General features: G+C 38.5%; 1 protein-coding gene across 7 annotated transcripts in view; it reads right to left on the bottom strand.

The window, feature by feature from the left end:
• Positions 1–25,162, bottom strand: part of FAP (fibroblast activation protein alpha) — a 73,614-nt gene that overhangs the window by 18,576 nt on the left and 29,876 nt on the right. For all 7 annotated transcript variants that reach the window (XR_014143577.1, XR_014143576.1, XM_081814309.1 and 4 more), the window contains 8 exons: positions 23,237–23,372; positions 19,973–20,017; positions 13,848–13,952; positions 13,679–13,749; positions 11,842–11,895; positions 9,797–9,921; positions 5,637–5,684; positions 146–244 (listed from right to left, as the gene is read on the bottom strand). Coding sequence is in view for 5 of the 7 variants with exons in the window: in XM_081814309.1 (XP_081670435.1) it covers positions 146–244; positions 5,637–5,684; positions 9,797–9,921; positions 11,842–11,895; positions 13,679–13,749; positions 13,848–13,952; positions 19,973–20,017; positions 23,237–23,372 (683 nt within the window). In the remaining 2 variants the exon portion in view is untranslated. The remainder of the gene's footprint in view (positions 1–145; positions 245–5,636; positions 5,685–9,796; positions 9,922–11,841; positions 11,896–13,678; positions 13,750–13,847; positions 13,953–19,972; positions 20,018–23,236; positions 23,373–25,162) is intronic.

Here is a 25,162-nt window from a genome sequence, read left to right as displayed (position 1 = left end):
ACTCTATTGTTACAGTAAGATTGTTTTACTTAAGACCTTTAATATTATAGGGTTTGGACTATATTTACCCTATACTTTTTTTTTTTAAAGGAAGATAAGTGTTCAGTCTCATATTTGTAAATGAGAAGTTTTTAAAAGATCTTACTGATGTCATCCACTTCAAGTTTCTTAATTTCCTCTTTAGGCAGCTGGATATTTTTCAAAGCATTTTCCAATTCTTTGTTTTCTTCCAGGATTCTAATTTCTTTAAAAAAACCAAAATGTTCATTTTCAATTAATAGCATTCCATAAGAAAATTCCTTTCTTAAAATTCTTTTGGGTTTAGTATAGATGAAACTGAAACTGTATAAGGAACTGTATAAGAAATTTTATATTGACAAGCATATTTTTAACCCAGCCTTTAAAGCAGGTATGAGTTTATGAGGACATTAATCATTGCCTCCTGAACTAATCTTTATAGCATCAAAACACATTTTGAGCAGAATCACAGAGGCAACAATGTTTATTCACCATATTTTCCCATCTCCAACTTTTCTAACATGAAGCTATGACCTGAGTAGGTGACTATTTTTTATCATCTACTAAGAAAAAAAAAGTAAAATCCATATTGCTGAAACCTCAAATTAAAATAGGGGTGCCTGGGTGGTTCAGTCGGTTAAGCATTCAACTCTTGATTTTGGCTCAGGTCATGACCTCAGGGCAGGCTCAGCAGGCAGTCTACTTGGATTCTCTCTCTCTCTCTTTCTGCCCCCCCCCACCTCGCCCCTGCTCATGCGTGCACGATCTCTCTTTCTCTTTCAAATAAATAAATAAATCTTTAAAAAATAATTAATTACATAGTCACAAAATTTGTTTTTAAATTTTCAATGTGTAAAGTCAAATACTCTTTCTGTGATGTACTTTTTCTGTGATATATATATATATCTATATAGGATATATATAACATTTTATAATATATATTAATATAGGACATATATATATTTTTTAGAGAGAGGGAAGGAGAGAGAAGGGGGGAAGGGTAGAAGCAGAGAGAGAGAGAGAATTTTAAGCAGACTCTATGTCCCGCGTGGAGCCAGACACGGGGCTCCATCTCACAACCCTGAGATCATGACCTGAGCCGAAAGCAAGTCAGACACTGAACCGACTGAGCCACCCAGGCACCCCAACATATATTTCTTTTTAAATCTTTTCCTGCTGTACTTAATTAATGTAGGATATTCTTCCTTTTTCTGGTAATTGAATTATTGCACATCATATCCCTTCAGATCATTTTTGTCAGGGTAGTTATACATCTTAGTAAAATAACAATATATGCACGCTCTGATCTCTTTCTGTTTTTCACCTTAAAGGATCTTCAAAAAACCTGCTGCTTATATTTGAGCTTAATTATGTTCACGCTTTAATCTTTGAGACTGAACAATCCATTGATCTCCCGATGCTGCAGTTTGGTGGAATATGCAAATGGGTTTCTAGCAATTGAGGGTTTTTTTGCAAGTTTTATTTTGAACTAGAATTGATGCTAGTTATCTGCTAGAGAAAAGTTAGACTTTCATGTAACATGTGGAGTTTGTCGATTTATTTTCCTTAAAAGAAGGTCTGGATGACTTCTGAGATATGACAGTTTTTACAAAAGAATCCTGTGAACGTCTTGTTTTTGTGCCTTTTTAAAAGTGGTCCTTGAAGATGGGGAACTGGAGAGGTACTTGTAACTACAGTAAGTTTGCCAAACCATTTCCCTTGTAACTCTCAGTTTTCATATACTCATGGCATTTTGTTCCAACATGTTATATTTAATCTTAGAACAAGTATAGATGTTTTGGTATGAGTTGTATAAGACACATAATAAATTTCATTTTAACTTTGGATAATCCATCAGGAAAGAGATACTTGTGGCATCTTAAAAGTTAAAACAAAACAAAACAAAAAACCCCAAAAAACAAGACAAAAAAACCCCCACCAAATACACAATTCTAAGTACAATGGAGTCAGCTCTTCATTCTCCTTGTGTGGGTTCTGTGTGTGGAGCTATTACGGATGAAGGGAATCCTGTGTGGAGCAAGTACACAGAGTGACTGCATTATAATTGCTTATTTATTTATTTTCATATTTTACTTATTATTATATTTATTATTTACTTATTTGCTTCTATCATTTTACCAACAGGTACCGGAAGTTGGAGACTATACTTGTATACAACACTATACAAGTGTTGCCAGGTTGGTTAGACTTTGATTCCTCCATTCTTTTCCTAGCTATTGAACTTTGCTGATTCATGGCTTACTGAGATGCCAAAGTTAATTTATAAGCTTATTAATGCTCTATAGTCCAGAGAAGCATTAGTAAATTAACTTGGCAATTTTCCCACCCCTTGGAGCAAAATGGGATTTCATAGGACTGTCGGCAGTGGGGGTGCCAACTGGGCTTCTCTATGTAGCTTTGCATTAAAAGCATATAACATGGAAGGAGTGCTACCGCCCAGAGCACCTTTCACCTTATTTCACTCATCATTCTATACTCAGTACCTAGCATACTTAGTACCTAGTACACGATATATATGTAGTATATGCTCTCCATTTATTTGCGGACTCTTCATTATGATGAAAGAAAAAAAGAAGAATGATGGATCATGTAAGAATTTTTTGTTTTAATTATATGAACTACTATATGTTACTCACTAATTATATTATGTGAAGAATCTGTGGAAAAGCTGATAAATGAGGTCATTCGATCAGTTGGGTAATTGTAATGAGCACTTGTTGTGCCTGAAGCAACTAAGCCTCTGTTGGGATGTCTATGTCAAGTGCCTACCCTTCTGGGTTTCTAAAGCACCTGGTTCAGGTCCTATGTTATTTTTAAATGACCTTACCCTACTTTGCCGATAAAATGAAGCCATTGCACTGTTTTCTGCAATGTCTACACACTTCCATACAGTTACATTAGTAATTTCTCCATTCTTGCTCAGCACAATGCCAGAGATGAATCTCCACCTGCCCCTGGACTCCATTTTTTCCCAACATTTTTGGAGACCTCCCTCCTTTATGTCTTTGACCACTTCTGGTCTCCTAATTTCTTCCATCAGCATTTAACCATACTCAAATGTTTATCATCTTTCAAAAACAAAATTAAACCTCTATCAACTGCTTCCAGCCATCATCCCTCCTCTTTCCTCCACTCTTCAGGCAGACCTATTGAAAATATTCTTTTTACTTATGTCCTATCAAGCCTAAACTTGCTTCCATCTGGCTCCCACCTCCACTGTTTCTCTGAAACTGGTCTGACCAAGCCAATGGTAATCTCCCTCTTGCTAAATTCATTGATTTAGAGCACGTCTCACTTCACTCTCTGTAGCACTTGACACAGATGAGTCCTCCCTCTTTCTGAGATCCTCTCCTCCCTGAATTCTATGATACCATACTCTCAAGGTTATCCTCCTTCTGTGCCCCTCTCTGTCTCCTTCACAGGTTCATTTTTCTCTTCCCATTTCTCATGTTGGTATTCTGCACAGTTTTATTCCTACTCTGTGTTCTTATCCACTTCCACGGTCTTAGTAACCATGGATTTCATAAATTAATGACTTCTTGTTCCTCATCTTCAATCCAATGTCCAGATCCAAAACTTTGTCACTTCAGACAGCTCCACTTGGATATCCCATTGGCACCTCAAGCTCAACATTAAAAACAAAATTCATCATCTCAAACATTCTTTTGGCTGTGAATCCCTCCTTCAGTAAAAAGCATCAATATCAATCCCCTTGACCAAGCCAGACATCCAAGCAGCATTAATCCCTCCCTTATATTTGGAGGTTTCCAGTTTGATGTATCTCTCATTAGGAGACATTTCCTAACCCCCATCCCCCAGATACAGTACCCTGCTTATGTGCTTTCCTATTTCTCTATTTCCCCCATCCTAACCGTGTCCTCACTGTATTACCCACTCACAGGTTTGCATTCCCCATTGATCTATAATCTCCTTGAGGACTTGGACCATATCTAAACCAATATCTGTTAATTTTAAGGATCTAGTATCTAGCACAATGTCTGGCTTAATGTGATAGGTGCTTAATAAATATCTGTTGAATAAAGATTTCTGGCACCAAATGCAAAGGAAAATGGGTGAAAAAAAAAAAAACCCTACAAATAAATAGAAGACCCAGCATCCGCTCTAAAAAGCAGCTTATCTGGGAATTTATTAAAGATTCAGATTCTGTAGCCCAATCTAAGATCCACTGAACTGGAATTTCTGGGGAGGGCCTGAGCATCTGTATTTATAATAAATATCTCTGGAGAATTTCATCACGAGGCGAGTTTGCAGAACTGTGTTCTAAAAAAATCGCATTCTATTCAAGGGTTAGAAAACATATAAATACATATGAGAAATGAGAGTGACATGAGCACTGCACCTATTTTGTAAGTATTGGGTGAAGTAATAACACTTTTGTATGCGGTACCGAAATTGGTATCTGGCAGGAATAGGAGAAGGATAATAAGAAAGTGGAAATTCATGCTCTGAAAAAAGGGAGGCTGACCTTTAGCAGTCATGATAAAATGGGAATCATACATTTATGGGAATTTCCATTAAAATAAAATCTTTCAGATTTGAATGTAGTATTGCTTTAAAATGTCTCTTACTCAAGCCATACTGAGAAATACAATCTTTTATTCTTCAAAGGTATTTCATTATTAGACATGAGGTAAAAAAAAAAACCAAAAACCAAAAAAAACCCCTTCAAAATGGCACTAAATTCACAGTCCCCGTATTACAATGCCTGTCCTGCCCAGAGCTTCTGAATTGACTGTTTTTTCTCATTACCTTATTTTCACCTATTTTACTTGAGCCATTGAGCTGGCAGTCAAACTAATCCCGGAGCAGTCTCCTGACTTGTCACCAAAGCTGTCCGGGGAGGATCACAGGCACGAGTCCTGAAGTCCCTCATTGTCCCTCGTCTCCATCAACTTCAACCCTATAACGTTGTTCAATAGTAAATCAAAAGACAACAGGGGAACTGCAGGGAGAGTATGGGGGCAATCACACACTCGGATCACTCTGCCGAGAGCAAAGACGGTCATCTTTGATCTGTGAGCCATTTTGAACCAATATCACAGATATGGGATGGAGGAGGACCGTCTTGATAATAGTTGAAAATGGGAAAAGCCTCTAAATTTCAGGGATTTCATTTGTAGCAACAGTGTGATGTAGCTGTTAGAACAAAAAAGCCAGCGTGATAATCAGACAGCCTCTGCTTTGAACTGGACTTAGATCTGGAATTTGTCTCTAGTTTGGAATGCTGCAACAAAGCAGGAACTCTTATTTGGGAGGGAGGTTGTACTAAATATTTCGAGTTTCCTTCCAGTGCTAAGCTTCTGTGTTTTTTATAAGGCTGCCTGGGGAAGACAGCAGGAATCCCTGTGACATAACTCATCTGTGTTATGCCAGGTTCTTACTGCAAATAATTATTAAATTTCAGAGGATCAGGTTTGACTCAAAGAATATCCAAGTCTATGTGACAATAAGCTCTATGACCACAGGATTCCATCACAGTTCCCCTTGTTGGTGTGGGGAAACTGTCTTGGCGCCTCTTGTGTAATGTCACCCAGAGTTCAGGATTTCTTTAGACAACAGCATGCAAGTGAGCGTACCTTGATCAGTGTGGCCATCATGAAGGGTAGAAATGGGGAGGCCTGGGCCTGTGCACAGGATGAAAACAAAAACATGCTTAAGCTTTAAAATAACACTGAGTTTCCAATAAGAAACTGGTCCTATTTGTGTCAAGCTCAAGTATATCTTAATTCTACAGCTGTTTTTTTTTTCCCCATGGAGAAGCAAATACCACATTTTAAGTTACATTTAAACAACACATGAGATCAGAACACAATCGAAGAACAGATGTGAGAGAAGAGTTGCCCGTGCACTTTTCCAGGAGTGATCGGAATAGTCCAGCTCTCATGACACAAACGGCCCCCAGGATCTGCCATGATAAATGGCCCTCTGAGAAGACATCACGTTGTATGGGCTAGCGTTAGCTGTGTCTTTTTTATCCGATAACCTTCACCAGCACCCAGATGATACTCTCAGTCTGGCTTCTTGGTCCAATGTTCAGTTCATTTTGGAGGGTGGAACCCAGCATCTTTCCCCCCACCCCATGTAATTAATAGATGCAGAAATAAATTTGTATAGAATCTGTTACCTGTATGCTGTGGCAGGTGACATTCCCTGGGAAACAGACCCAGAAGTTTTGTGGGCCAGAGATTTTTCTGGGGGTAGTATTAGGATGCTCACTTCTGGGAGAGGAAGGATGAGGTGGTAAGGGAAGGTGGGCTTAGTGCAGTCAAGACACAAACCTCAGCCGACCCCACAGGGAGCTCTGGATGGCCTGCAGAATGGCCTCCATGTACAGGGCTGGCTTTTATACCCCAGATTGGAGCAGTCATCGGATGTGGCAGGGGACGAGGGCGATTCCCAGGGTGGGAGCTCGGCTGTGAGCTGTCGGCGGCCACCAGCACTCTCAGCAGCTAGCGAAATGAGGGATTCGGCCCGGAAGTGGGGGGTTCTGGGTGACACACCAGTGTCCACTACATATTACAGCGTGGAACTCAGGTTTTCTGTGCAGAAACTGGCCATTTTAACAAGATCTGCACATAATTACACACTAATTATCTCCAACTCACTTGAACCACAGGATAAAATAATACCTGGAAATATACGTTTTTAAAATTTTTAATTTTTTTTAAGTAGGCTCCACACCCAGTGTGGAGCCCAACGTGGGGCTTGAACTCATGACCCTGAGATCAAGACCCGATCGAGCTGAGATCAAGAGTGGGACGCTTAACTGCCTGAGCCACCCAGGCGCCCCTGGAAATATACTTTTAAAGGATGAATTTGCTCTGACAGTCGATGGGTTAAAAGAAACAACACGGAAGCTGGGAGTAGAGGTTCATTTGCACTCCTGATGCTTCTTCCTTCTTTGTGGAACATAATTAGAGTAGCACCCTAGAGCCCAAGCAAGCTGAAGCAAGGGTAACCTTTTTGATGAGTTCTCAGAAGACCTGGATGGAGAGAAGTACCTCCTTCTTCTGCTTTGTTCCTGGCATCTTTCTGCCTGTTCTTGACTGGATCCTCATGCTCTAAGTGGGACAATGCTGGGGCCTGTGGGGGCCGCCAGTGGCTTTTGTAGTCGTACCCATATTTGTGTAATTGTGATTCTGAGTAACCTGTACAGGTGATAAAGTTAATATTTTAATTTCCTCCCTGACCCCTCAGGTGAACTTGAGAGCAAGGGGAAGGGATATTATTTATTAGGCTCTCTCAAAAAATAGTTCTCTATTGTGTGGAGTTTCAAAATTTTATAGAAGTTCATTTTCAGAGATTTTCATTTTGACCAGCTTTTCCTCAAAGTTATTAGAAAGGACAAACACATATTATATCTTTGGTCAGAATGTAAGGAACTGAAACATGAATCTGAATTTCTTGACTTCCGTCAACAAGCATCCACCCTATGGAATTTTCATGGGCATGCAGCTCCAGGAGTGACAACTAGCATATCTGTTTTGGCCAAATTCTGAGACAGACTAATGACTGGCCACCCTGGGTACAAATGGCCTGAGCCTGTGGTCACAGAGGCATCAAAGCACCAATTGTCTGGAGTCCCTCCTTTGCATTACTTCTGTTCCATCAGCATCAGGAAGAGGATTTTTATCTATTTAATCCTATTATCTGGGATTTACTCACCATCTCTTGGAGAGTTTGAAGTTACATAATGAGGCTTTACTCTTAGTCCTAAAGGGAAAGATTTCAAGGTTTTTCTTATGATGGCTCAGTGACTCATTTTACTGGAGCTTCAAAAACACCAGACGATGTGATGCTTCCCACACAGTATATTTTTTGCTAAATGGGAAATTACCATACTGCCGAGCAAGAGTGAGTGTGGAAAAGTCAGGCGATTCAAGTTCTAGAAAGGACTCTTCCACCAACTTTTGAGGAGAGCTTAGTCTTTGCTTCCTTATCTTTTCAGTGGGCACTCAGACTCAAGCAAATATTAGGAAGACAAAGTGATATAAAAAGTGGTAGAGTGCTTTCAGAAAGGGTTGAAACATCGTACAAATGCAGAATGTGTATAAACATAAATGAATGTATGCAAGTGTAGGGTCACTGAGGTCTCTATGGGTAAATATGTCAGCATAAGAACAAGTTTTTTGTTAGGCTTTGCAAAAGGCAATAGTGCTTTGATCTTCTTTAGCACCGATGTTCATTTAACAATTACGCCTTATGTGTAATTGTTGTGCAGTAGCCATTTTTCTTGGCCTTATGAATGTAAAGATGAAAAGAAAGCAGCCTCTGCCTTCAGGAGAGAAAGACAAACAGATGACTCAGTATAGTTAGTTCAATGATACTATATGCCTGGCATGTAAGCTTTCAATATATGTTGCATAAATACATAGCTTGGGTTGAAGAATGTTGCATAGAATTTGAGAAGGACATTTAATATATATCTTTAAGTGACATAACCACAATCAGCACATACAGTCATGAACAACAATCTCTTGGCTTTTCAAAGATGTCACTGACTCAACACACCGTGTTAAAGTAATTGTATCAAACTGACATCTTGTGCCATCTTAAAGGGAGCCTTTGGGTTAAAATGTTTATCCACCGCTGCAGTCAATTGGGCCTGGGCTCGGGTTCTGGGGCCAGGTGATTGGGATGAGGAAAGTGGAATGACAGGGCAGCCTTCCTTCTGGGAATTAAAGAACCTGGGGTCTTCTGCAACTGGTCAGGGATCTCCATCGGCCAAAGATTCCATTTGTTCTCTGAGCTGCTTTCCACTGGGAGTTGATACTAGAAACAGTAGAGTGGCATGTATTTTGTAATAACATTCTCTGTTTGCTGTTCCTCACCAGGGAGACTCAGGGATTAATTATGGGGGTGGGATAGAGAATGGAAAAGTAGATATTTCTCAAGTCCATTTTCCAAATCTCCACGATGCCTACCAAGACCCCAATATATTTCACGGATCTACTGACACGTAACCAATCTGTTTCATGGCTTGTCGTATGTTCAAGATATAGATAAGATGTTATGCACAAAAGAAAATTATTTGGATAGAAATTATTAACTAAATGTACACACGGCCTAAAAAACCAGGAAGTATTTGGTGTATTTTATTCCCTATGACTTTTTACTATTTGAATGAATTACTTATGTTATGTTTCCCAAATTTAGAAAGAACATACGAGGTGACAAAAGTTTACTTTCCATCCTCACTGAAACTATCATTCAAAGAAATATTGGCCTCCGAGGGAAGGAGTTCAGGTTTCCAGGACATTATTCTTTCCCCTGGCTGTCGGAGTTTGACATTTCTCCAGGCAAATGGGGCCAAAGTCCAGCAACCGTTTTAACAGAGAATGCTTCTTTCTGTGACACTGCTCGAGTCTTGCTGTGATAGCAAGTAGATGGTGTTTGCATATAACGTTAACCTCACGCTGCTGCAGCACACGGTTGGTACAAGCTTGGGATTTACCGTCAACACATCCCTGCTCCCATCCTGGCTCTGCTGCTTACCAGCAGTGTGGATCCTCTGCAAGTCATTCTATTTCCTCAACTGCAAAATACCGGGATAAAAATGCTCTCCTATCTTCCTTTCATTTTTTTCCCCCATAAACGTTAGATAAGATAACATAGGTAAGATCCTCATATATAACAAGTGTTCGATGACCTGAAGTGTAGGATTGATCAGGGGAAGATGATGATGAGGACACCAACATTGGCAGTGTGGTGGTGGAGCTCGGGGTCCGTTACCTACCATAGCAGACAAGCGCATAGTACTTGGCGTAGTCACTGAAACTTGCTGTGTAATATTGGCACCTTTCTTTCCTTAGATGGCAAGTAATGCACTTTTTGCTTGGAGGATGGCTTCCAATGCTAATTCTAGAGGAAAATGAAAATAAAACTAAGCTGAAATTTTGAGATTGTATTTATCAAAATGTACTACTCCATGTAAAATGACTAATTTACATATTGACATCAAACCCACTCTATTTTTCTCTTGCCAATATCATTTAAAGTGAAGGGGAATTACAGTATTTTGATGTAGCCTGATTTTTCAATCATCTTTGCCTGAAGAGGCACAAGCCTTGAGAGAGAAGCCCTTCGGTTTCTCTGGGGTGGGAGAAATATCTAACACCTTGAATGGGAGTGAGGTAACCACTTCCCATAGCCATTCATCCTTCACATCTTACAGAGTGCTTGGCAATGCATAGTTCTTCATCTTCCCATCTCTCTTATTGTACTCCCATGCAAAACAGGCAAGGAAAATCTGGCAGGCTCACCAAGAAAGGGGTCGCTGTTCTTATCATATATCTGGAAGGGGAAATCAGTCATAAGCAAAGTGGAAATAAAAAAACCATAGTTTTTAAGTGCCTCCTGTGCCTTCCATTCCTTTCTAAAGGAAGTTTAGGGTCAGAGAAGCTCTTCCTGGTAATGCTTGCTCCCCACCACACTCCTACACAAGCCAACCTGTACCTACCACGTCGGACCCACCCTCTCCCCAGCAGAGCCTTCTGCATGGCTTCTGAATGGGGTGATTGGCTTTAATATACAGACTCCCAGACCTGACCCCAAACCCTCAGAATCAGATTCTCATTTGGGCCAGACTAGATGGTATGATGCCAGGGTAGGGTCAGGGTCAGAGTCTGTTGTGGCTGGTGAAATAATCTGCTGCCGCAGTGTTCCTTCTGCTGCTGCCCCTGACCTTGCCCAGGGCATGGTAGATGGGAACCAGAGACATCACTAGCACTACAGAGGGATTCTCTCCAATAGATAAGAAGTCACGATCCAGGAGGGAGCAGAGGAATGCAGCAGAGGGAAAATTCCTTATTTCCTTGGTTACAGTTCACATTCACATTCACATTTTGGTGTAATCCTGGAAATGTTAGGTAGGCAGTTAACAGTAAGGGGCCTAGGTCAGCATGCCCAGGTACAAAATTCTGGCTCTAACAATATCACCTGCCTCCTGAAGTTGTGGGGATTAAATGAAAGTACATATGTAAAGTAGATAAAAATGTGCCTGACATATAGCAGACTACCAGCCGATGGTAGCTATGACTTTTACTTCTATATCCGGAGAGGACTGTTGAGGGCACCATTCCAATCACCAAAGGTACAACTGGACCAACTTAAACACTAATTTAGGAACAGAGATGAATTCCTTCCAATAGTAATAGGCTTATGCCAAAGTGAACCATATTAAAAGAAATCACATGATCTGGCAGTAACCACAATGCCTGGTACACAGTAGGGACTTAATAAGTGGCTGCTAAATGGATGAATGTCCGCAATTACCTCTAAATTTAGTTGAAGTATTTAGTATCATGTTTATAACAGCATTAGAATTTCTTGACTTTTTTTCTGAAAACATTTTGAGTTAGCTAATATTTGGGGTGCGTATATATTTTTTAAAGATTTATTTATTTGAGAGAGAGAGAAAGTACGTGTGCATGCATGAGCAGGAGGAGGGGCAGAGAGAGACGGAGAGAGAGAATCTCAAGCAGACTCCTCGCTGAGCATGAAGCCTGAGACAGGGCTCCATCTCACAACCTTGAGATCATGACCTGAGCCAAAACCAAGAATTCGATGCTTAACCACCTGAGCCACCCAGGCACCCCAGGGAAGTGTATATTTTTCTACTGATGTGGTGTACAGCATTCTCTCAATGTTTTACCTTGATTCATATATAACTTTTGTTACATTTCAGGCTTTAAAAAATATTCTATATATCCACAGGCCTCTGACAGATTTTCATTCATGTATTAACATATAAAAATATTAGAATGTATTGACATAAATTACCTATAGATATTTCTTCTTCCAGGGTAGCCTTCAAATTCATTGCTAGAATAAAACCTGAAAATATATCCAGAAGTTATTAAATAAGTATTGATAACTAAATAGTGACAGAATTGTTAGTACTAATACTAATAGAATAAGCAATATAGTCCAATGTTTGTCTAACGAAACTATATTAATTGGCACTTAGGTTGATAAGTCATTGCTGTTTATAACACTGAATTTTATGTACCTAGTCTGACTTTCAATTCATAGGAGAAAGATTAAATTATGCTGAATATTCCTTTTTTTATTATAGGTATATTGATTCATTAGTTATGAGTTACACAAAATAAGGTAGGATATTGATTATTATCACCCTCTTCCTGACAGTTTACTGGTTTCTCTATGCTATATTAATTTTGTCCATGATTCTGAAGACATTTTGAATTTGTTTTACAGAAGCTCTGACAATAGATGAATTTGTTATAAATCCAGAAATGCATCCGCACTATGACACCACACAAAGGGCCATGTTAATTCACCGAGATGCAAAAGAAGTCACAAGAGAACATACTTGTTACTTAAGTATCTGGGTCCCAGTTCTAACCTGTCTTAATATAGCTATGAAGTGGGAAATCCAATTTAGTGGCATGATTTTCACTCCTCTGTGAGTTCATCTGAATATCACGAAGTAACTGTCTTTTTTTTTTTTTTTTTTCCTTTTTGGAAGAGCATAATGGAGTGTAGAAAGTCGGGTTTGGTTACCCATTTTTAATTGTTAGGACTGTTCAGTGGCCCAGGTGGTTTTATGTCTTCACTGTCATAAACACCTCGTTATCCCCAAGTAGAGAGAAAAGGTAAGAGAATGCAAATCACTCCTAGGATTGACTGTGTCTTCTAAACCAGCAGCCTTCCACGTGCCTTGACTAACTTCACATGACTCCGACCGAGGGGACGGTCACTTGCACTTGTCTTCCTCACATCATCTCAAACTACCAGTGAATAAACTACTCCATATCTTTTCCAAGCGGCCCCCCGCAGGTGTCCTGTTCTGTCAGAAGCTTCACGGTTGCCTTCCTCTAACCCTGGGAACTGAGGTCACTTTGCCTTTCCTTCCCCTTTTCCTTCAGGACCACGAAGTCAGCAGTCTTGTTCGTCCTCTATCTGTCCTTATGGTCATATACCCTTCCTCTCATTCATTTAACAAATATTTACTGACTTCCAGTGCTGCATCAGGCACTATGCCAAGCGCTAAGGACACAAGAAACAGGAGGCATAGCTTCTCTGTCCAAGAGTCCATATTTCATTGGCACTGTTCTAGTTCAGGTCCCCATCATTGCAAGCTTCGATTAAGACCATCGCTGGGCCTTCCTGCCTTTGGGTTTCCCCTACCTCTGTTTCTACTTCACAGTATGTGGTAGGAAGTAATTGCTCAAAAAATGATAGCTGTTACAGATAATGATCTTAAATTCATATAACATTGAATCACTACAAAAAAATGTCTGTATCTATGGGCTGCCCTTCATGGACTTTTGAAGCTTGCTCCTTTCTTCAAGTGCTGAAGTGTAAAATTTGTGTTTAGAAGTAGTTGTTATTTTTAAAATTTTATACTTTTAATTTATTATCTACCAGGTATCAGAAGAGACATGACCACTTACTAAATATTCTTTCCTGAAAGAAATCATGTTAACTAGCTGTTAAAGAATGTGCAGTCTTAATGAAACCAGAGCTATCTGCACTAACCTCTAGAGTAAGTAACCAAAAATGCTCTTAACGAAGAGGTGGTACAGTATCATTTGTGTGTCCATCAGTGCTAATTAAAACCTGAATGGTGCATCATGCTTCATGCAATACTTACAGTGAATCCTGTGTTACTCTGAATATATTTATGGCCTCCCACTTGCCACTTGTAATTTGAATAGCATTTTCCTATAAAAAGACAAACATTATGTTGTGTGAAGCTGAGCGTTATTTGAGCAACCTCAAGTGAATGATCTTTGAGGAGATAAATCTTGGAAGGAACATACCACAGTGTCTTTGATATAGTGAATATGTTTGTAGCCATCCTTGTCGCTAAATATTTTGTAGTATGAAATGGCATCATAGCTGAAAACTGGTGTTGAAACAAAGAACTGAAAGAAATGAACAGAGGTTATGTTCAAAAGACAAACCAAACTAAAACTACAGATTTTTTTAAAAAGCAGTGGATAGTTACAATTATAGGAACCAGAACGCCTTGCCTCCCCTGCCTTCCATCACTCACATCTGAAATCCCATTCTTTCAGATAGACAGCTTTTCTAGGGATTCCAACAGGCATTTGCACATTCCAACTGCTGCTTAATTGCTACTACATACCACTGTGTTTATAATGTTTAATTCCATTGAACGTCTATGCTTGGAGATAGTGTGGTTTGAAAGAGAGTTAAAAGAATCACAAGTGAGTGTTGGGGATATTTAGCCAAGGTCAAACTTCAAAATGTGGTATATGACCAAAGTGTGACTCATGAAGGCTGATAGTTCTGATTTTTGATTTGTCTGATGCCAAGCACCTAATGCCAATGATTCAATGAAGACATTTTAAAGATGAAAACATCATGGCCTGCAAGCCACCGTTTTTAACGTTGGAAAGAAACTTCTAGAACTTCTAGACTTGAGAGAAAAATGTTTTCCAGGACAAGCTAGTAGGAGGTTTACTCCTTGAGCTCAGGGAGCGAAACAGGCCTCGTTGCCTGTCTCTGGCCTCTTCCCAGGGCCCCCACTGGCCACTTGCTGGGAACTGCTGAGTGACCCAAGGAGTCTCTGACACTCAGCTTTCCTGCGCCCTGGAACAGAGCAAGTTACATCTCTATATCCGGAATGGTATAGATAACTCAAATCCTGCAAATATCCTCACATAATTTTTAGCTAGTAGTTTCGCCATTAAAAAAAATTAGCCATTAACTGAACATAATAATAAAAAGACCCCATTCATTTCCACTGAAAAAAAAAAAGACAAAAAAAAATAGCCTTATCTTATATTTGTTGGCTTTGTTGTCATTGGGTTGTAAAAGAAAGGCAAAGTGGTAAAATGGCTATAGGAAGAAAGAGCTGCTCTGCATCATGCCCGGTAGAGATTCCCACAAATAATCCCAAACCAGCTGTCTCTGGCCAGAGAAACAAGTTGTTCAACTCCTTCAGAACTGACCAAGGGACAACAACCGAACTACCAGTATCTTTTAGTTGCCATAGGCCTTTTTAGTGATGGCTCCATGTGTGATCTGATAATTGATGCTTTTTGATAAAAATTTATGGTTATGATTACTTGATATTAAAATGTAACTTATTTGAGTATGGTGTCTGTAGTGGTCTGAATAGCATTCTCCAAAATTCATTTGAACCCAGACCTCCGATGGTAACTGTGATGGACTGGGATTGTTTCTATCTCCTCCCAAATTCATATTTTGAAACTCTAACCCCCACTAGGATGGTATTAAGAGGGGGGACCTTTGGCAGGTGATTAGGATGAGATGAGGTCACAGGTGTAGAGCCCCATGAATGGGATTAATGCCCTTATTAGAATTACCAGAGAGCTTGCTTCCCTTGCTCTGTTCTCTACCATGTGAGGATCTAAGAAGTTGGTGGTCTGCAACCCAGAAGAGAGCTCTCACCAGAACCCAACCAGGCTGGCACCCTGATCTAAGACTTTCCAGCCTCTAGAAGTGTGAGAAATCAACTTCTGTTGTCTCTAAGGCACTCAGGCTATGGCACTTTCTTTTAGCAGCCCAAAGGGGGAAGATAATGACCCTATTTGCAGATATAATCAAGGTAAGAATTGAGATGTGATCCTACTGGATCAGGATGGGCCCTGAATCCAATCTGGCTGGTGTCCTCAACAGAAGAGAGGATACCACTAGACCCAAGGGACATGGGGAAGAAGACTTCGTGATGGTGGAAGCAGAGATTGGAGAGATGCAACCGCGAGCCAAGGAAGTCCAAGGACTGCCAAGAGCCCCTAGTAGCTGGAAGAGGTGAGAAAGAATTCTTCTCTGGAGGCTTCAGAGGGAGCAGGACCCTGCTGACACCTTGACTTTGGACTTACAGCCTCCAGGATGGTGACAGAGTGAATTTCAGTTGTTTCAAGCCACCGAGTTTGTGGTAGTTTGTTGCGGTGGTCTCAGGAAACTAATATGTCCTAAGTCGTATCACTCTGGCACAGAACGGATGTCTTACACCAAATGAAAAATGGAATAAGGAGAATCTATCTCCTTACACAATTCCTTTGTTAGTTTCATTAATCATAAGACCAGCCTCGGTGGGATTTGGGGTATTGAGACTAATGCCTCTAAATGAAATTGAAAGTGAACTGAGTGAAAAAGAGGCCCAGGGAAAAGAAATTCTGGCTTGTAATTTTGTGGATGGAATTTCATTAGCATAGGTCATCATAACAAGCCATTCTTTCATTTTAGAAGAAAGCTTTGCCTACTTAGGCCAATGATAATAAAGTAGGCCAATGATAATATACCTACTTACTAGTAGGCACTTTGCAATGCCTCCCTCTCACACCTCAGGGTGAAAGACAAAAAACAGAACTACGTTGTCTTCACTGCTAAAATGGAACCAGGGTCACAAAATATTTTAAGATGCCAGAGTAAAAACATATTCTCCTCATACCTCGGGTTAGTAAGGAACTGTAAAAAAGGTTTTGTTCTAGATGAAGACTTAAAATTTCATTTTCATTGAAAAAAAAATAAGAGGGCAGGGTGTTATGTTTTAAGATATCAGAATCAGGCGAACAGGAAGAATATCTCTGCTAAGCGAAGACTGTTATCTTCTCCTTTTTATTGCACACGGTGAAGACAGCTGCTTTAGATGAACAGGTAACTTGGGTGAGCTAAAGAGAGTGTGAAATATTTCCGCCTTCACTTTCCCAGAGCTGGGTCCATCATGCATCCTGAGTTAAGTGCTTCTGGCGGCAAGTCACACCTGGACCCTGGATAAGCACCCATAACTAGGTGGTCCTCAGTTTTAACAAGGCCTTTCCACAGCCCCTTTATCGTGCTTAGATTTTCTGATAAATTACTCACCTCTATGTGCAAAGCCATTTCAAATATTATACTTGGAAGGTAAGATTATTCACCACCTGATAATTTCTTACCATGGTTGGGAAACAACCCTGAGGTCCTACTTAAAAAAGGCTGATGCCTAAATGGAGTCCGCATTTGGTGAAAAGCACAGACTTCAAGCATTGAGTAGAAAACTCATTTTTCTGGCAACCAAATTCAGCCAGCTTTATTTGTGAAACAAGGAAATAAAGGCTCACTTAAAAGTTAAAAAATAAACACAAACCCAAAACAACCCTCAGTTTTTTGAACAAAGGGATTTTGCCAACGGCTAAGGGAGGTGTAGTGTATTGCTTACTTATTTTTAAAATAATTTAAATGTGGCTTTGCACCCTACGACGTATGCTTTTAGTTAGTGCTTGTTCTCCAAATTTTACTAACTCAATACTAGATCCTTTGATTGAAGGCTTCTTTTTTTTTGGTCTGTTCTCTACAGGGTGAGAAGAAATTTGTTTGAAGTGAATTCGTGGTTGTTATTTTTCTGATCAAATACCAAAGGAGATGTTAGGTTATTTCCCCCAAATTAAGACACCGAATATCTCGTGCTGGAGGACAGAAAATGATAGGTAAAGCTCTATGTGCCAGTGCCCTGCCTGCAGCTGACAAGTGCATTGCTTTACACAAGTCATTCAGTCTCACTCCTCTGATTCACAGGCGGTTTCCAAGTGTTTTTCAGTTTAAATTTCCTTAATAAATTCTAAAGGAACAACTTCTCTAAAATTGCTCTCTAATTTTATATTGATATGACTAGCCTGTACACTTTCTCTAAAAACTTCGTAAATATTACTTGAACAAATGTCTGAAAGATATACAAATTTCTAGGTTATTTCTGGGTAATTTTATTAAACCATTGGTTTGATTATAGGTCAAAGGAAGCTATCCAGAATATTACGACATAGGAGTTATGAGCCTATAAAGTTATGGCCTGACTTTCAAAAGACATGTCAAAACTTATAAAATCTACTGAATGACCTCTTCAAAGCAGCTGCCTTGGGAGAATGTGAACCTACTCCTGAACGCTATCACTGCAAAGATTTTTCGATGATACCTCTTCTGGTATTTAGAAATTTACTGATTATTGGGTAAATTTTAGGAGATCAAGATGAGGACATGAAAAAATAATTTTTCCCAATAGAATTCCAGAGCTATAGACATTAAAATGATCTAGCACAAAATCATGTTGAAGATAAGTAACGCATTGTTCACTAGATTTATTTTGGCATGATTTTTTTAAAAATAATTTTTGATTTCATGTAGGGATCTCATCTTCCCTCAAAGGATATGCATGTGCTTCCACTGAGGGTATTTAAAACAATGTTCTATGGCTTTAGAAGGCAATTAATTAATTAATTGATCCATTCATCCAGCTCATGTTTGCTGAGGTTACAAGGCTGGTACTATACAGATTGTAAAAATTGATAAGGTACAAATAACTCTAAGATGCTTATAAATAAGAGATTTCAAAAGATGCATTCTAAAATATTTAGGTGTATTTTGAATGCTGGTAGCATTTTCAGAATAAATGTGTGTGGATTCCTAAAATCATGTCTTTGAGAAGACTGTTGGTATCATTGTTTATCTCTTTGTAAAATCATATCATTCATGTCATTCTGTAGTAACTCCCGCTATGTTATCATAATGGAGTATACAACCAAAGGAAGTTTTCAAGTATTCTTCTTTGCTTTCATTCTTTACTGGAAATTTTATAATGGGAGTGAACTCATAGATTAACTTCCCCTTTCCTCAAGTTTTCAAATAATGATCTAGGAATTACCTTTTTGGAAGATGAGCTTCGGATTGACCAACATTTCAAAAATTTAGAAAATCCTGTCCTTTCACTGAATACTCCTGATTTTTCTTGCGTTATTTACTACAGTGGCAAAGAGTGAACGCAAATAGAACTTGCCCATTTTTTTTCTCAATTACACACCTATCTTTGTTACCTTGCTACTTTAGAGTATAACTTACACTTAATGTATATAATTAATAAAGTAATAACTATTCTCAAGTTAATGAATAAAACTGAAATATCTTTAACTGAAGACAGAATAAATATATGTAAGCTAATATCGCTAAATCCAGAAAAGTGTACAAAAAAGAGTTTTTAATATCTGATGATTTTTAGTCACTTACCCACCTAAACTTTGAATTTTTATGAGTTATCATCATACAATTGACTCTGAATTCTTTATTGTCCTTGTATCACGGGTTAGTGTGTTAAAGGCACTAAGAGTTTCCTTTTTCTTTGCATGTGCCACTCAGAGAAACTGTGTGTGTGTGTGTGTGTGTGTGTGGTGTGTGTGTGTGTGTTTAAATCCAAATACTAGTTGAATTCAATATGCTTGTAATAAGTGGCAGCATCCACACAACATTCACTTATTCTCTGTCCTATTGTGTATTCTTCATGGGACATTAGACACAATTGATAATTTTGTAAAACATGATTTTTTTACACTAAAAATTCTCACAAATTACTGAATAAACCTATCCCCCAAATTCTACATATAAGTGATCAAAAACCATAACAAAACACACGTTTTCCTATTTGATACCACTTAAAGACTGGAAAAATATATAATTCATTTATTAATTTCAGTCTATATAAAATTTATTAAGAGGTAGGTTGTCTCTAAATGACTAAGAATACCAGTGTATTTGGTTCTTCTGGCTTCAAATGGTTAATAATTATTATTTTAAGCTGATCAGGAATTGTGATCCCTTTTGAAAAATAATCTTTATTTTATTTGCTTAATAAGAATATTAACTATGAATATCAGAAAGTCAATTAAAAAGCTAAGGTTGGGACATGAGGAATATGATTTGTTCTCAACAGAATTTTAAATATATACACATTAAAACTGTCTGGCACAAGATTGCTGAAAGGATCACTACCTTTGTGTGTAGTATTTTTTTTTTTACCTTGTTATTTTTTCTATGAAACAAGTAGTGTCAACAAGTAGTGTCGGTTTGGATACATTTGAAATAGGTCCTTTGATAGCTGAGAATCTGTCAAGTGACATTAAAATACAAGGAAAAGATAGCAAAATCATACTCCACCAGCCCATCCAGTTCTGCTTTCTTCTATATGCTCCTGGATCTAAAAGAAAGAAAGACCACATCAAGCACACTATTAGGAGAACAGTTTTTTCTAGATATGACCTGGGCATTTGAACCAGTTAAGCTGTTTACTCAAACTGTACTATTGTAATTGAGTAACTTCACACTTGAGTTTCAGATGACCATATGCACAACCTTATACATCAGCCCTATGGCATACACATGAGTAATGAATAATCTTAAGAGCTGGCTCTTATTGCAAACTTTTAAGAATCCTCGTTTAATTTTCCATGAGGCGGTGCCTGGAATTATTACATCTACGGAAGTCTAGCACGACCCCTAAGCACTTGGTGTCATGTAGTTTAAAAAGGCATTTCACAGTGGAGTTTAGGTTAATTTTTTTCTTTTCTCCATCTTATTAAGTAGGTAGGAATCTTAAAATGTGCACTGGATCTTATTTTGATGCCTATTTTTGCATAAGGCAACCAATCACTTATTGAACAAAATTTAGTAAGCCTAAAAGGATGAATAAGCTTTCCTAGACAAATAATTAGAGAAAGAACATTCTAGGTGAAATGAACAACACAGAGACCAGGCCAGCTTAGTAGACCACAGGCGTGGTTCACTATGGCAGAGGGGAGGGTGACTATTGAAAAGAGTTGAAGATGAGGAAAGATGCAGGGGTATCAGAAAGATCCTGGAGAAACTCTAACGCCGCCCTCGGAAGTTTGGACTCCCCCTCTGGGTAAATCCTTTGAAGGATTTCAAAATCACAGTTTGGAAAATATAATTGCAAACATGATACAGAGAATGGATTAGAAGTGAGTAAGATAGAAGGAGGCAGAGAGATCAACTGGAAGGCTATTGTAGTTTGGAAAAAAGATGATAAAAGCCTGCATCTAGGTATTGATATTAAGGGCGGACCAGAGAAGATGTAGCCAGAGATACTTAAAAGTTCAAATCCTCAGAATAAAGTTGAGGGGCAAATGGTAACCAAAACCTCTGGTATAGATGAAAATCACCTAAAGAGTAAGTTGAGAGTTGCGGCAAAGACTATAAGATTATCAGCAATCTTTTGCTGATGTCTTTTTGCTCGGACTAGCCAGGCTCCATTGATTAGGATGTGGTCATGTGATAAGTTCTAACCAATGATGTGTGAGCAGAAGTGACTCATTCCACTTCTAGGCCTAACCTATAAAAAAACCTCTTGAGCATGATCCTCCATTCCCTTTTCCATCCCCCAGCTGGATGTTGGTGGTCAGGTTTGAATGACTTTGGACTAGCCTTGGAAGTCACTAGATAAGACGGCAGAAATGCCATCAACCTGAGCACTCCATCTCCCACCCCTCACCATTCCCCACTCACCTGGACTCACTAGTAGGTAGTTACATGAATGTGCAAAACGTTTCTATTGTCTTAACCCACTGAATTACTGGAAGGGTTTTATTGTTGTTATAGCAGTTAGCCTATCTTGCAAATACATTAATTTGGAGAATAATAAGATTTCTAGAGAACAGAAAAAGAAGAGCTGGAAACAAAAAGAACAGCCAGTGAAGAAGAAAGAGAACCATGAGTGAGGGTACTGTCATAAAAAGCAAGGGAATAATAAATCTTAGGCACAGCTTTGTTACTCAACACTTTGTCGTTCTTAAATTTGAAAATGTGTTCCATGTACTTATCAAATTACTTTGAAACTGGGGTTTTTTGAAATCCTAAGGTTAATTAAACCTGGTATTTTAAATTTAATCACTGTTTTGGGCCATTAAACTAAAGCTTATATTCCAAGGAATTCCACATCTCCTCGAATAAGCATCTTATATATTCTGTCAGTTTGGATTAAAGTTGTCCCTGATTTTGATAAATTAGAATTTCAGATTCCAACGCAATTGCCGTTTTTAAATTCCTTTTTTTTTTGAGAACTAAAAATTGTGTCTAAATGACCGATCTTATAGTTTGTAACTGATAAAATTAAAGCAATAATTCCTCATACCTACCTTCAATAAAAACAGTCAAGATATAGTCCTCCAAAGCTGATTTATCACATGAATGGTTTCTAATTAACTGCCACAATCAAGTTTATTCTTTTCTTCCCCCTATGCTACTGCATTAAAGCCAAAATCTTTCTGTTTTGTATATCAAAATATAAATAAGATAAAAATAAGCTTCTAGCATATTCCATCAAAATTAGTCAAGCTTCTTACAGAGTAGTGATTTAAAAAATATTTTTAGCCTGAGTAATGTTGACTATTATAGTCCTGATATATTTCCAAATAGATTCATATGACTCTTTTCTTGCAAAACATAGTGTCCTAATTTCGAGATGGAATTTAGTGATTTACTTTGATTGCTCTGTGTTTTTTTTCCTTACTTTATAAAATAGGCTTATTCTATATTTGGTTTAATGAAACATGTCTTCATAATTAGAAGTCTTATGAAATGTATCCATCAAATTTCATATTGAAAGAAAACATTTTGTATTTCTTAGTCTCTAATATGAGTACTTCTGAACAGGCTCATTTTAAAGCTTTTAGATTGCTGAAGTACTTGTCTAACTCATTAATTAAACAGATTATGTTTCATTTGAACAATAAAAACAATTAAAACTCAACAATAAATCTGTGCCTAATTTTCAAGTTTTTTTCTCCCCAAAATTAACACAGTATAGGGTACTCTCAAGGTAACAAGAGAGCAAGATAATTTGATCTGATATTTCATGTCATATTCTCAATTATCTACTGTTAATTTTAAAATGGGAATATTTGGCTTTCTTTTGATAATATCCATTTCCTTTGAAATTTTTATTTTTCAATTTTGACACTGAATAGAACATAGCACCATTTGCATTTTCTCTGTGCTTTTTTTTTTTTTTAAATAGAACACATTTATTTCCATAATAGACCCATCTTATCTTTTCATCCTCCTTATTTTGGGTTTTTTGACTGCCATTCGTACCATCTCAAAAGGATAGATTTCCATCCTAACTCAGAACCAGATGCCTTATTTCTCCAATGTTACATTGTTTCAGTTAGTCTTTTTCTCTACACAGTACCTGTGCTGAAGTCATTCAAGAAAACAAGGGTATCTTACTTATTTAATAAAAATAAAGGACTGTGAAGAAAGAGGGGTTTTTGTTGCAAAGCAATCAAGAGTTGAATGCGGTAATTCTGGCCTTATAATACAAAATGTTAGCTACAGGTAAGTCTCCCCTCATGTACTTTCATCTTCAGGCATATACCTCTGTGGTTTTAATATAACCTACCTTTGGACAATCCCATGTCTGCCAGCCTTCCCTAAAATCACATATAGACAGAACTGAAACGTTCTGGATTCTTTTTAGCCACTGCAAACATATTCGTTCATCAGTAACCCACGTGAGCCAACTGAAATAATAATCACTGCAAATAGAGCAAAACAGAGAGTCACAACCATAAACCAGTATCACATCAAATAATTTAAGTTCTGTTTTCTAAAGGATGTATTTTATTACTATAAAATATTTATTCCATAGATAAGGAAGGTAAAGCTTTCCCTTCCCTACAGAGAAAGAAGGCTTAAATGTATCTGCTGAATATTATTTTATTATTTATTTATTTATTTATTTATCTATTTATTTATTTATTTACTTTTGAGAGAGAGAGTGCAAGTGAACCCAGGGCAGGGGAAGAGGTAGAGGGAGAGGAAGGGAGAGAATCTTAAGCAGGCTCCACGCCCAGTGCAGAGCTCGATGTGGGGTTCCATATCAAGACCCCGAGATCATGACCTGAGCCAAAATTGAATCAGATGCATAACCGACTGAACCACCCAGGCGCCCCATACTTGCTGACTTTTAAAGAATATCTATAAGAGAGCTCATTCATCTAAATGGGATTATTTTATGCTTGAGTTTTCTCCTCATTTTGGATTTGTACATCTTAAGAAACATTTTAAGACATGAGGCCAAAGCTATTGGTCAATCTAGAGGGAAAAAGGATTAAACTGATGATTTTTCACAGGTGAACTCAAGTTTTCAATTTTTAACTAGCTGAGAGAGAGCCAAGTGTGCTAAATGCCCATCTTTCTCTCCAGGCAGGTTTGTGTTGGAAGCCGAGTTTTAACGGTGACCATGATCAGGGATTGAAATTCAGGTTTACTATAATAATCAGAGGTGATGTATACTAAGTAACTCAAATGATGCTTGGCACGTAGTTGGTGTCAATGAATGGCAGCAATTATTACTTGGCTCTGAGGATGAAGCCTCAGAGAGAGAACATCGATGTAAATAAACCACAGAATTTTGGACATTGATGTAAAAGCAATCCCAGAACTGGAAGGGTCTCTGGCTCAGATTCTGGTTTTACCTCCTACTAGTTGTCCTATTTAAGGCTACTTACTTAACATATCTGTGCCTCCGTTTCTATATAAAATGGGAATAATAATATTACCAAATTTAAAGCTTGCTACAAAATTTGTTGAGAGTGCTTAAAGTTCTTGAGAATTCTGTCTGCTCCGTGGTAAGTGCCGAGAAAAGGTTAGCTCTTACTATTAAACTGTTAGTATTTTACAGATGCCCCAACAAGCCTCTTGACTCCTTCTACAGTACCCTTTTTATCATTCCATTTGCCTCCTCAGGAGAATGACACTTCAAAAGAAAAAAAAAAAGATGTATTTAGTCAAGTTTTCATCCACTAGATTGGGGTTGGGGGAGTAATGGATCATCCAAAAAAATAAAGCCATTTTAAATTATCCATGAGTGGATTCACCTTGGCCGGGCCCAGCAGAGGCCTCTGCTGAGGTTCTTTTCCCTGGTAGTGATCAATCGCTTGGCCCTGGCTGACTCACCTTCATGGGGCAGCAGGAGAGAAGCCAAGCAGTGGCCTCCTGGGTTTGGGAAGTGGTAAGGAGGCCCGCCATGCAGGGCGTAGGGGACCTCTTACCTTTATCTGCTTCAACCAGAATGACCACAGAGGACTGATGGAGGGCTGGAGGGTTGCTATTATCAGGGCTAATCAGCCAGGATCTACATAGGGCACCATGCTGGGGAAGTGAGACTGCTTCATGTCCCTGTCTACCTATAGTTAACTCCAAACAGATAATTGGACAACCAGATAATTGCGGATAGACTGCATCCTAGTTGAAAAAAAGAAAATGCTAATATTTGGAGAGGGTTGGCTTATCTTCTCTTGTTTGTCATGCATATGTGATCAAG

This window comes from Leptonychotes weddellii, chromosome 3 (genome assembly GCF_054177405.1).
Source record: "Leptonychotes weddellii isolate Sample4059 chromosome 3, ASM5417740v2, whole genome shotgun sequence".
NCBI lineage: Eukaryota > Metazoa > Chordata > Mammalia > Carnivora > Phocidae > Leptonychotes > Leptonychotes weddellii.
The sequence above is the reverse complement of the archived record's forward strand: the minus strand, read 5'-3'. Positions and strand labels throughout refer to the sequence as shown.